Here is a 12,751-nt window from a genome sequence, read left to right as displayed (position 1 = left end):
GCACCGCAATGAGGAGCAGCCCTTGCTCACTGCAACTAGAGAAAACCTGCACGCAGCAATGAAGACCCAACGCAGCCAATAAATAAATAAATTAAATAAATTTATAAAAAAATAAAGTAAAATGAAATAAAAATGACACCAGCGAATGGGCTTAATGTCACTGAATTATGCATTTAAAAAACACCAGTATCCTTCCTTTTTTAACAATTAACACTTTTTACTCTTCCTATGTAACAGAACTATTAAACGAAATACTTGCAAATATGAAATTTGCATTTTACCAGGTGAGTTTAAAGCCTGAGCATCTCTACTAATGTATAAGAAACAGTAATAATAATACCCATGGTACACATTATTCTTACAATGTAGATTTGACAGTTTTTTAAAAGATACTGTTTTGTTTAATTTTCATTTTACATGATCAAAAGAAATATTCACAGTAAAGTAACTGAATAAGACACCCAAATGAAAAACTGAGCCTTCCCTAATCAGAAGGTCTTCCTACAACAACCAAAGGAATAATAAAAAAAAATCCCCCAAAAGAAATCACCCCTCAAGCTTTCTGAAATTAGCAGAGAATGTTTGCAGCTGACCTATTTCTCTCCCACACGACTATGTTGATAATTGACTTTTGTCCCCCAGGGAAGTGCTCAAATATAATTGAGCAGCACCTGCCACATAGAAAGTACAGTTTTATACACCCAATAATTCTCATAAATATTGTACTTAGCTTGGGACTCAAGCACTCTGCTTTCTCCTTAATTGTATCTCTCAAGGAAGAAATATAATTACCAAAGCTGAGTTATTACAAACATCTAGATAAAATAAAAGAAGTAATTTGAATTGTAAGTACCCAAGACATTTCTATCACTAAAAATTATTGAAAATGATGGCATTGATCACTTTTCTTTAATCCTGACATTTTTCTTTAATCCTGTCGATCTCATCCTATTTCATAAATCCCTTCTATAGATGAGTCACTCAGTTTTGTTCAGTCTTGATGACAAGGAGGCCAAGGGCAGGGATTTGATTTCCATGCAGGTCAAATAGTTTTACCCCTCCCCCCCAAATTCAGCTTTATGACCTGACACTGCAATTCCAAAATAAATACAAATACGATCCACCCAATTCAACACCATGACTTGAAGTGCTGTCTGGATCTAGGCTTAAGGAAAGGCAAGTCTCTTTCCACAGGCAGGCCAACATTTGCATTTAGACCAGGGGCTACGACTGGAAACCTTCAGACTGGTGTAGAGAATATGCTAATGAAATAATCCAAAACCAGTCACAAAAGATCACATATTATTGTATGATCCCAGTTACATGAATGTAATTTGGAATGAAATGTGCAGAACAGGCAAATCTATAGACACAGAGAGTAGATCAGTGGTTGCCTAGGGCTGGGGGTGGGGAGGAGGTTGGGGAATGACAGCTAATGGTTACAAGGTTTTTTTGGGGGGTGATGAAAATGTTCAAAAATTAGATTATGGTGATAACAGAATACAGCCTCTGAATTCCTGAAAGAATGACTTCCTCATTTCTGTTCCACTCACACACACAAAGAGGCCAAATAAGAAAGCTGTGACCATAAAGCACTCCAACCTTAACAGTGAGGATTTTGTCCACTTGTTTGATTTGGAAACATAATCAGCCTTTGAGCTGTTACCCTAGCACTAGGCCACTGGAGAAGGAAGTGGGCCAGGACGATAAATTCATCTATGTGAGTTATTATGCATTTCCATTACCATTGGTCTTTCCTGCATCAAAAAAGAAATGGAAAAAAAAAATGTCCTAAGGAGTTAAAAAATAATATCATAACATTCAGACACAGTGAGCACTACAAAAGTTTACCATTTCTAGTGATTCTGACTACCTGAAAAAAATGCCGATTCTTTTCAAGTTTGTTTACAAAATATTTCCTCTCAAAACAAAGACTTCTGCTCCAGCAATTTAAATTGCAGCCCTGGAGAAAGATACCTCCACCAACAGAAAAGAACATAAAATGAGAAATAAAATAGGCACACTTTGTCATTCAATGATTACAGTAAAAATGATCAGAAAGATTCAGCAGATGTCTCTCAAGTTTTATGGCCCCATCTAACTTATACTTTCAGTACATAAAGCACAATGCTGAATGTCATCCTTTGGATTCAAGTAATTACCTCTGCTCTGTTTATGGGTGTAATAAGAAAGGATATAGCAAAGAAAGTAGGAAAGTTTAGAGAGGGGCATGTTTTTCTAGTTAAAATGAAAACCGTCTTCAAGGAATTTCAAAGCACTATCTATATTCAAGCCAGGTGTTGGTAATTCATCAGCCTTCTCGCTTTCTGAAGGGCGGGCTACCGAAGCACACAGCTTGTCATTATCGTTACTTGAAAGCAATAAAACTATTCCCTTAAAATTGAATCTGTAATTAAGCCTCTTCATTAGTTCAGGCTTCTAGTTCTCACCCTACCCCCCTCCCTGACCCTGTGCACATGGTTGAATCCATGTAAAATGCCTGACGTGTCGCTCTGTAGTCAAGTTCATAACTTACACTCTTCTAGAACAAAGAGTGCGTGTTCTACCTCTGTGTTTTCCTGGCTCAGGGAGAATGAGGACATGTAACTGTGTGAAGGCAGGACCATACTGGCTGTTTAAATCAGAATGGGGTTTTATTGGGGTTCTTTACAGATAACAGCCTAGCTCTTCTTGAAACTTATCAATTTGATGGATTCTAATCTGGAGAGGTATTATCAAGAGAATGTGTGATTGGGGACGGTAAGGAAGTGCTCTGCACAGCCCAACGGGGAAATACTGGTGCAACGTCCTGGACTCAAAGGAAGTGAACACCATCCAGGGGCTCTGCCTATACCGGGCAGGGGCTCAGATGGTCCTTCTCTCTCTCTCTCTCTCTCTCACACACACACACACACACACACACACACTCCGGCTGAAAAGGGCGAGCAAGCAGAGAGGGTGGCGCTGTTCTAGGAAGCACTCCTCTCCAAAGCATTGCAGAGGCCAAACATGGAATGCGGCCTGCACGCTCCACTCCCCACAAGTCTGTGGACATTTCCTGGGGTCTTCAGTGAATCTGAGTGAGGTGCAAGCCCAGTCACCCTGGTTAGGGCTTATGCTTTCTTCTGAATCTGAGCTGCAGAAATAAGACCAAGAAAGGACCAGACTCAGAGGACAATGATGAGCTTGGACAACGTCACAACCTCAGCCAGAAAAGATGGGTTAGAACTCGACCTGCTGGGCCCAGCTAACCCCACTGAGTTAGTAGGCTCATCCGGAGTGAAGAGACTCATTTCTACAACTAGCTACAACCTGTAGTTTGTAGACAAAACTACATTCTCTTCAGCTCTGCCCTTGCTTTTTCCCTTGATGAAGAAACAGTCCCTGCTCCTTGATAACAGCATTGTCTGGGGCAGCACGTGGAATAATTACAGGGAGAGGACCACAGCAAAGCCAAGGTCATTTTCAGCTTCATTTTCACGTGGCGTCCTATAATTTTCTAGAAGCATTAAAATTTGAATCAGAATTTATGTAAGCTTCAATAACATCTTATCAACCTAAACTGAAGGATAAATAGTTCTTTATTCCATAAAAAATGAGATTTCGGGAACTCTGCACGCCAAGAACAGAAACTCGGAGAAAAGCAAAAACGACTGCTTAACTGGTTAGCTGCCTAGTAATTAGATTTCTCAATCAGAAAGAAGCTTCATAAATTCAGTTTCATTTATTCAAGCCCAAGAGCCAGAACGAAGCACAGTTTGCCACAGAGGCAGAGTTCTTTTTTGCTCTATCAGATCTCAATTTGGGAAGATGCATTCTGGATAGAATTCACAAAGGAAATAGGTGTAAACTTTTCCTTAAAGTTCACTGTCACTGGATTATATCATTTAGCAAGGACGGTCGACTTACAGAGCAAGTAAAAGCTTCCAATTTTGCTGATGAAAATGATTCATTATTATCTTCCAGGCAGCTAAAATATAATAATAGTCGTGCCAGTCCTGGCCTGTTTTCCTCAGATTCATCCTCTCCTTTCTCTGCTCTGCTTTCTGTCTCAGGGGGCCCATGGCCCGCAGGTTGTTTCTCAGACTCCCATGTCAGCTGGTGTCCAGGTCAGACAGTGGGAGGCAAGGCAGGGGTGGGGAGCACAAGAAAGGAGAAGCCAGAGTACTTCTCCCCATTTTCTCCACCTCAAGTGGCTTCTCTGGCAGAGGCTGCATCTCCTCTGTGTCTCTTGCTCCTACAAACAGTACCCCACTGGTTCCAGCACCTACCAGGTGGTTTTGGCCCCTGGGTTCTAGTTACAGTCTCCTCCCCTTGTCCTTGTACCTAGAGGTGAGAGCAGCTTCCTGCTGTTGCTAACCTCTAGGTTTAGCTTTTAAGCCCTCCCCTCATCTGTTTAATCATGTCTCTGTAATTCAAGTCCCTCAGCTGTAAAAACTCAAGTAGTTTCATCTTCTGGTTAGACTGGCTAATACAATCACTAGTATGTTAGTAAGTAAACAAACAAACAAACCTCCATGAACCGTGAACCATGCAAACAAAAATTCCATCCCATGATAAAACTGGGAAAAAACTACAGTCTGCAGATTCTTCAGTGGTTGCTTTGCTCTTCACAGTAACCATATAAACTAGGAATATTTCTAGGCTCTAAGAGGAGTAAGTCCTTTCATGTGTCCACATCTACGTGTGTTTGTGTGCCTGTCTTAATTATTCAGGGATGAAGTGTGTTGGGTGGAAAAACTGTAGAATCTGAGTGGGGGTCTCCTGTCTCTGTTCTGCCACTATCTGTTGATGTGACCTTGGTAAGGGCTTTAGGTCCTTGGGTCTGTGTTTCATTCATCTGAAAATGGGGAATCAAAGTACTTTCCCTCCACAATCTCTTCCGGTTCTATAATTCTGTGATTCTAAGCTTATGGATAAATTTTGCATATATGCATGACTCCAAGTGTATGATTATTCTTAGAGCTATGCACAAAGCATATACCTTCTGTTGATGAATCTGCATTTCATCAGAGAAATGTGTCTATAACCAGTGCTCAAATTAGAACCCAAAGAATATTTTTGCCAACCTGTTTTATTATAGTATCAACTTAGTATCTGAATGTGTTTTAGATCTCTATGTACAGTGTGGGTTCACTGAATTATTGTAATGATCATCTGATTAGCATAATCTAAAAAAAACAGAAGGAACCTTGCTTTAAGGTAGATGGTTCCAAAGATGGCTGCAACAATATCTTCCATTCTATGTGCTCCTTTGTAAGGTGACCTTGACACACCCCATCAAAAGATAGAGTCTATTTCCCCTCCCTTTGAAACTGGGCTACCCCTTTGATTTGTTTTGACTTAGAGATTGCAACAGAAGTGATGTCATATAGCTTTTGATACCAGGTCTTATAAAGTCTGCAGCTTCAGCCTTTGCTTCTTGGGATGGTCCTGCTTGGTACCTAGCCACCATGTTGGGAGGAAGCTCAAGCAACCATGCTGAGAGGCCCAGGTAGAGGAAAAGTGAGCCCTATGCCAAAATCTTACCTGAGTTCTCAGCCAGCAGCCAGCACCAACCACCAACCACACGCGTGAGGCTGTCTTAGACATTTCAGCCTTCCCAGTACCCAGGTAACATCACACAAAGAAGAACTGTGTCTGCCCAGTACACAGACTTTCTTTTAAATGTTGTTGCTTTAAGTCACTAAATTTGGGGGAGGTTTGTTAGGAGGCAATTTCTCCAGATTAAACAAAGAGTTTAATATTGGAGCAGAACCTCATGTCTAAAATATATCAAGCTAGTCCTCCATTCATCCACTCCTTCATTCAATCAAATGAGTATTTACTGAACATCTACTATGCTAAGTGCTGAGGACAAAAAGGAGACCAAATACAAACATGTCCCTGCCCTAGTGGAACTTGTTATCTGGATAGGGAGACAGACATTAACAAAAATATCTAATTACATGTTAAATAATGCAATGTTAAATAAATAGTGATGGTACTATTGAGAACTGGCACAATGCACTCTGGGATGAGGTACACGGTTAAGGAACTAACCTTAACAGGGAGGTCAGAAAAAGAAGTGAAGACTAAACTTAGGTCTCAAGGAAGATTAAAAAATCAACTAGGCAGAAGGGAGAGCAAGAGCCCTCCACACAGACAACTCAGCATGTGCAAAGGGCCTACGGCAGGAGGGAGGGTGGTGTGTTCAAGATTTGTGTCCAGAGCTTAGAGATCATGGCTTAAGATGAGGCTGGAAGCTGTTAGGAGCCAGGCCTTGTAAGACCCTGCAGTTCTCATAAAGGCAGACTTAACAAGGAGAGGTCAACAAACTGACCTCACTCTGATCAGATTTTCCTTCGAACCCCAGTGGGGAGAAAAGTGGGAGTAACCCCAGTGAGAATAACCTGTAGCATTCTACCACACAAACTGTATGCACAGTGCCACCCATGGGTATTTCATATACTTAGCACACATGGGCATTCTGCAGACACCCTAATTCCTTACTCCATTTCACCGTATTATTTGTATACATCTATGTCTCCATAACTAGATCATAAAATCCTTTGGGTACAGAAGCTGTGTCTCATTCTTCTTTTCATTTCTATTCCACAATATCTAGTGCAGTGTTAGGCACATAGCAAATATTTAATGTGTTTCCTAAAAATGTTAAACATGAATAAACAATCCATTCATAAATAGCCTGTCGAAAGTAATCTCCTGAGAGAAAATTCTACAGCCTTACTTGGAAAGCCATTCCAATGATATCAACACTCTTCGGAAAGTCTTGCTGTAAAAGCATCATTCCTTTCTAATTGTAGCCAATTCTTGAGTTTCATCCTCAGTGAAGACTGACAACAGCCCATCACATTTCCAAAGAACGTCTTTGTGTACTTTTTTTTTTTTTTGGCTGCACCGCACAGCATATGGGATCAGAGTTCCCCAACCAAGGATCAACCCGAGACCCCTGAAGGGGAGGCGCAGAGTCTTAACCACTGGACCGCCAGGGAAGTCCCATCTTTGTGTACATTTTGAAGATCATTACTGGGTCACCTCTAGCTCTCTCTCCTTTCAGTGGCAAAATACTTAATCTTCTCACTTTTCCTCAAAGAAATAATTTAGCTGCTCCCTGGATTCATTCCAAAACCTCCATCCCTCCTAAATTGTGGAGGGCAGCAATCTAGGAGACCAGGAAACAAGGTCAAAGATGCCAGAGGGACTTTGTGAGCAGTCCTCAGGGGAGAGGCAGGCTCTCTGTCTCAGTCTGTTCATTTTCAGGCCAACTCACATGTGTACATGTGTGCACACATATTCATCTGTGCATACACACACATGAACACTGAAATTTTTTTACCAGCTCAGAGAATAAACACTGTTCTATTTGATGAGTTTGCCAGCTGTCCTCTGTTCTTTACCACCAGCCCAGATTTACCCATCTGATTCAACACATCCTTTTTTTTTTTTTTTTTTTTTTAGTAAGTGAAATCTTCCCCCTCCCATCTCTGTAAATGATATAGCAGAGAAATGAGCAGCACTGTTTTTATTGGTATCCTCACTATCTTCTTCATGTGCAAAGGCATCACACAGATTGTGAAATACATCAAGAATTTGAAAACAATAAACCACTGGTCACTCTACAAATAATGAGTCTGTAGTAACATAAACAGTTGTGCTTTTTAAAAAAATACTTTTTTGACATTTGGGTGAAAACTGTTCAATTTAATTTCAAAATACACTGTTAAAGTTACATTTGGAATCATTTTTCATCTCTTGTCAAATAAATAAAAATCCCTCAGTTATTTTATTGTAGCCATTATCAAAGTCTACATTATGCCATTTAAACAAGATCATATATAGGATGCTTACCGAACTGTAAGTGCTCACAAAAATTATGTATTATTTTTGTGCAGAAAAATTAGTTAAGATTGTGTATATAATACAATCACAGCTAGCTTCTGAATTTAAATTAGGCCATCTTATTACACCAATAAATCCTAGCCTATTTTCAGAAAGACTTATGAAATATATTTGTTCCAAAAATCTGCAATGGTTTAAATTACTCTCAAAATTATTTAGCATGAATACTTTTTAAATTTTTAAGCCAACACATACCAGCACACTTAACAAGAACTTATACATGCATTATCTCACTTATTCATTTAAACTGAGGAAAGAATAAGAAAGGATATTACAAAGGATATTGATGGCTCTGTGCTTGGAAGAATAAAACATTAGTGAAGTGATGGTGTAGCTGAACTCAAAAGTTTTAGTCAAACAGCTCATGGAATACACTGCTGTATAATTAGTATTTCTAAGAATTTGCAATAATAAAACACTACCAAAAATAGGCACCTACAAAATAACATAAACAAGATTTCAGTCACCTAACTCAATTTTTGTAAAAGATGAAGAATGTTTTTGCTTTATTAAATACGTAAATAATCTAAGCACTGCAAAAAGGATAGAATACACTTTCGAATGAATTCAGAATCTAAAATATATTTTTTAAATGTACATGCTTAGTACTCACTCAATTAAAGAGTAGTAGGAATAATTTGTTTCTGCAGAAAATGCATGCCTATGTAATCAATATTATGTAAATATGCTCTATGGACTTTTTAGGAGAGGTCTGAGTCCAATTCTAAGTCTAATACCCAATTCGTCATGGATAATCTGTTTAAATTGATGACAATCACTACAGAAACACACTGCAGCTGCCATCATAGGTTAAAAACACATTACACAATGATCTGAGTGACCCAGAGGGAAAAAAATTTCCCAAGGTCACTCCAGCAGCCCACAGCGGAGCCTTGGGATAAAAACGTCTTGGTGCGATGACCAAAGTCCTCCCAGGGTACCCCGAACTAACACACCTCGACAGTTTCTGTTCCAAAGAGAGATCAAGGTGATTCCCTTTTGCATGATCTCTCTAGCACCCAGCAGCTATGTAAGGGTGGTTTCTTTGCAGCAAATTAAGGAGCAATATCCTGTATCAAGGTAAAAGGCACCTCAGCATTCAGCGGAACCGGCGATTTTTAGCACGGTCAACACGCACTAGAACCACGCGGAAGAAAACAACCCCTAAGAAAACAAAAACTAAGTGTAGCACCACCGAGACCCCAGAAACTGAGGGCCGGCCTTCGCTTATTTCGATTTAAACCAGATCCGGCTGTCTTTCCCTAACTGAGCAAATGAAATAGGTCCCAAAGCGAGACCAAACTTTCTGTTCCAAGTGTCTTTCATTTGACCAGAGCTCCGAGATGACAAAGGAGAGTATTCAAAATACGGCAAAATAGAAGAGCCCTCTCTCAGCCGAATCACAGCAGTTGTCCGGCCCCAGGGGCTCTGATCGCTCAAAGTCAAGTCACACGACTTTAAGACGCTTCCTCACGCATCGAAGGTGCAAAAAGAAATGGCTTCCAGTCTTAAATTCAACGTCCCTGACCTAAACTAGGTCCCCGCCGGCTTGTGTCCACACCCACAAACTAACTTCCCAGGACCCGAAGACTTGGGAACCCGGGGCAGAGAATGAAGGACCAGCCGGAGCTCCCGCCCGCGGCCGCAAAGCGACGCGCGGAGACGTTACCAGCCGCTCCCGCACGTGGGGGCCGCGCTCGGCTTCCTGACCCCGCGCCGCGCGCTCGGCTTGCTGCCCAACCTGCTCCCCTGCGCCCGCCTCCTACCTGTCTGAGGATGAAGCTGGTCGAAGTGGTGCTGCCATCGGATCTTTTCAACCTGCTCCTCCGGGTCGTGGTGCCTCGGGCCACCTGGACTCGACACACGGAGCCAGAAAGAACCCGGTGAGGACGGCAGTGTGGAGCCGGGCGACCACCCCTGGCTAGAGTCCGCCTCCGGACACCAGATCCCCGGGGTCCCCCAGAGCCCGCACCCAAGTCTCCTCCGCGGTCCCCAGATACAGCCTCCACCCCACCCACCCACTCAAGCCTCGACGGCTGAAAAGGTGCCCGAGAAGAGCAGCCCGCGAGCACCCACCACATCCATTAACAAAGACTCTCAGGGTGCGGGGTCCGAGTCCCCGGCATGGGCTGGGGAAGGCTGCGGGCTCCGGAGCGGGAGCGCAGAGACCCGGACGAGGTGAGAAGGAGGAGGACGAGAAGGAGGAGAAAGAGGAGGGGCGGAGGAGGAAGGGACGCGGGGGGAGGGGGAGGGGGGAGGGAGCGGGGCCTCAGACTCCCAGGACTGGGGGCCAGGCGCGAAGGCGGGGCGCTCTAGGGCAGGCGAGGAGGGGGGAGGAGGGGGAGGAGGGGGCGGTACCTGCGAGGTGGGGGAGCGCGGCCCGTTCGCCGTCCCGTTCTTGGCGTAGGAGGACATGGTTCACAGCCGCATGGCCGGCCCGTGCGCGGTGGGCGGAGGGCGGCGAGGCCCCGGGACGCTCGGAAGCGGGAGGTAGGGGAGGGCTGCAGGACTTCCCCACCCGCTCCCGGGACCGCGCCGGCTCCCGGGCTCCCTGCCCGCCCTTCTGAGAGCGCAACACCTTAAAGCGACCGAGACGCTTCCCCCGCGCCCGCAGCCGGGTCCCGGGCAGCGGCCCCCGCAGGCGGAGGTCCTGCGGAGGGGGCTTCTCGGAATCTCGCCTACCGGAGCCGATCGGGAGAAGCGCTCTCCCACCTATCGAGCGCCTTACATCAGAGCTTTCCAGAGGAGAAAGGGAGGGGGGTAATCTGGGATGGGGGTGGGAAGATTAAAATAGTCTGCACAGTTTAGAATGAGACAAAGGTGGCACGGTTCATGAATCAGGACTTTGGGAGGGACGCTGGTGCAGTGTGAGGGAGTGGGAAGAGCCGACCCGGGTGTGTGTGTGCGTGTGTGTGTGTGTGTGTGTGTGTTTGCTGCACTGGAATTTTAAAAGGGCAAGAGTCGAACCTTTCTTCCGCGACTTCACTCATCTGCCCACGGTGGTAAGGCATGGGGTTTTGTGGTTTGGTTTTTGTCGGTGTTTTTGTATTGTTTTGTGAACTCTAGCTTCAGAACCCCAAGACATACACATCCAGGCAGCCGAGGGCGACTATGACAGCCTGAGTCTGACGGGGATGCAGCCCCGCAGGAGACCAGCATACCCTAAGGAGTTTTGAAGGTCATGTTAGACCTGCTAAAGAGTTGGCCACGTGCCTCCCACTTCTACGCGGACATCTGTTTTCAAGGGAGGAAACTCATCTTTGAAATCATACACAATCTTTGCCATTGTTGCAACCCTTGGTTTCCTCCTGCAAAAACATACTAGAGATTAATTTGAGATCAAATTAAAAGCGAATTGTGGAGAAGAGGGATTTGAAGCAACAAGAAGAGGAAAGAAAAACATATGCGAATTCAAAAATAAAGAGACCCTGTTTAATTACAGTAACTGCAAGAAAAATCTATCAATAAAATTTGCATAGTATCTCAGACTGCTAAATCAGCCCATGTCACTTTGGGTTCTAGTATTTTTTTAGGGAAACTGCCATGTTTGTTTTAACAATTGGTTGGCCTTATTGAGGTCCTGATTATGTTTTACCATCCACCAGACACTTTCTTTCCATTCCCACCCCCTTCACTTAATCCAGACCTTCAGTTTTTTGTAACAGCCTAATAACTAGTCTCCTTGCCTCCAGGCTCCCTGCTGGACACACACACACACACACACACACACTCCATTCTATCTACACACTACAGGCAAAGCCATTTTCCTAAAATCTCTTTGCCCAACCCACTCTTCTCTAAAAAGCACTCATTGCTCTCAGCAGCCCACGAGACAGGGTCCAAACTCCATGGTCCAACAATCAAGCCGCTGCTTTTCTGGTCGCCACCTCATTTCTCCAACTTGATCTCTAAACAGACTTTCCAGCAAGCAGACAGGTCTACTCATTATTACTCAGACATACCAAATACAATCCCACTTCAGCACCTCTGCCTTGGAATGTGTCCTTCCCCCAACCCACACTGGGCTGAATCTACCCTTCTTCCCAGCCTGTCTCGGCACACTCTCCCTCCACAGAAATCTCCCCTGACCATTCCAGGTCTGGGTAGTTTCTTGTGCCCCTGAAAAACTGGAGCATTTATTCTCTGGGCACTTAGTGCAGGCTGCCTTGGTTTACTTGTTCTCTTTTTGTGAAAACGTAATTTCTAAAATAGATTTTTAGCTTTTTATCTTCCACTCTTATACCTCACATAGAGTAGATATTTCGTAAAGTGTATGGGTAATGGTATGTATGCCAATGCAGAACTCCTGTTTTAGTTACCGTCAGCTCAATCCATTTTTAGTTCCCAGCCATTTTCCTAGTTGATCTTTAATCAATACTTACAGAATGAATTACTATGTGGGCACTGGGATTTGAGTTTTCTGGTTTTCCACTGCCCACAGTCTTACTACTTTGAGTTATCAAAAAAGAATCTACAGCAGCATGACAGTAAGGAGTTCTCTGTACCTACCTTACAGCAGAAATAGTGAAAATAGTTTCTAAAAAATTCTTTAATCTCTGGAAATGGTCCTGAGGGTATGCAGCCAATGAAGAAACATTTATTCAAGAAAATTTACTAAAACTCAGTAAGAAAAGTGAGCCTGTGGTATTTGAACTAAGACCTGCTTCCCCCTCCACCACCACCTCCATCCAGTTCAGCAAGAGGGAAACTTACTGTATACTGGTACAGCTGAGAACACAGGGCTTCCTCTCCCCTCAGCTCCCAGATGGAGGGTTATTTTCCTGAGAGGGACAGGTCATGGGACATTTATCATCCTGCAGCAGCCACCTGTTGCTGAGACTAAGTTCCC

The 12,751-nt window shown here is 43.6% G+C and overlaps 1 protein-coding gene across 4 annotated transcripts in view; it reads right to left on the bottom strand.

The window, feature by feature from the left end:
- CACNB4 (calcium voltage-gated channel auxiliary subunit beta 4) overlaps nt 1–10,580 on the bottom strand; it is a gene marked incomplete at its 5' end in the record, with an annotated part of 250,477 nt that extends 239,897 nt beyond the window's left edge. The window contains 2 exons of one of the 4 annotated variants that reach the window (XM_082395765.1): nt 9,669–9,752; nt 10,261–10,580. In XM_082395765.1, coding sequence (XP_082251891.1) covers nt 9,669–9,752; nt 10,261–10,317 — 141 coding nt within the window. Of the gene's footprint in view, nt 1–9,668; nt 9,753–9,978; nt 10,092–10,260 lie in introns of those variants that run through there. The other 3 variants (XM_082395769.1, XM_082395766.1, XM_082395770.1) reach the window with 3 other exon arrangements.
- Nucleotides 10,581–12,751: the final 2,171 nt, after the last annotated feature.

This window comes from Balaenoptera borealis (assembly GCF_965194805.1).
Source record: "Balaenoptera borealis genome assembly, chromosome: 6".
Lineage (NCBI taxonomy): Eukaryota > Metazoa > Chordata > Mammalia > Artiodactyla > Balaenopteridae > Balaenoptera > Balaenoptera borealis.
The sequence above is the reverse complement of the archived record's forward strand: the minus strand, read 5'-3'. Positions and strand labels throughout refer to the sequence as shown.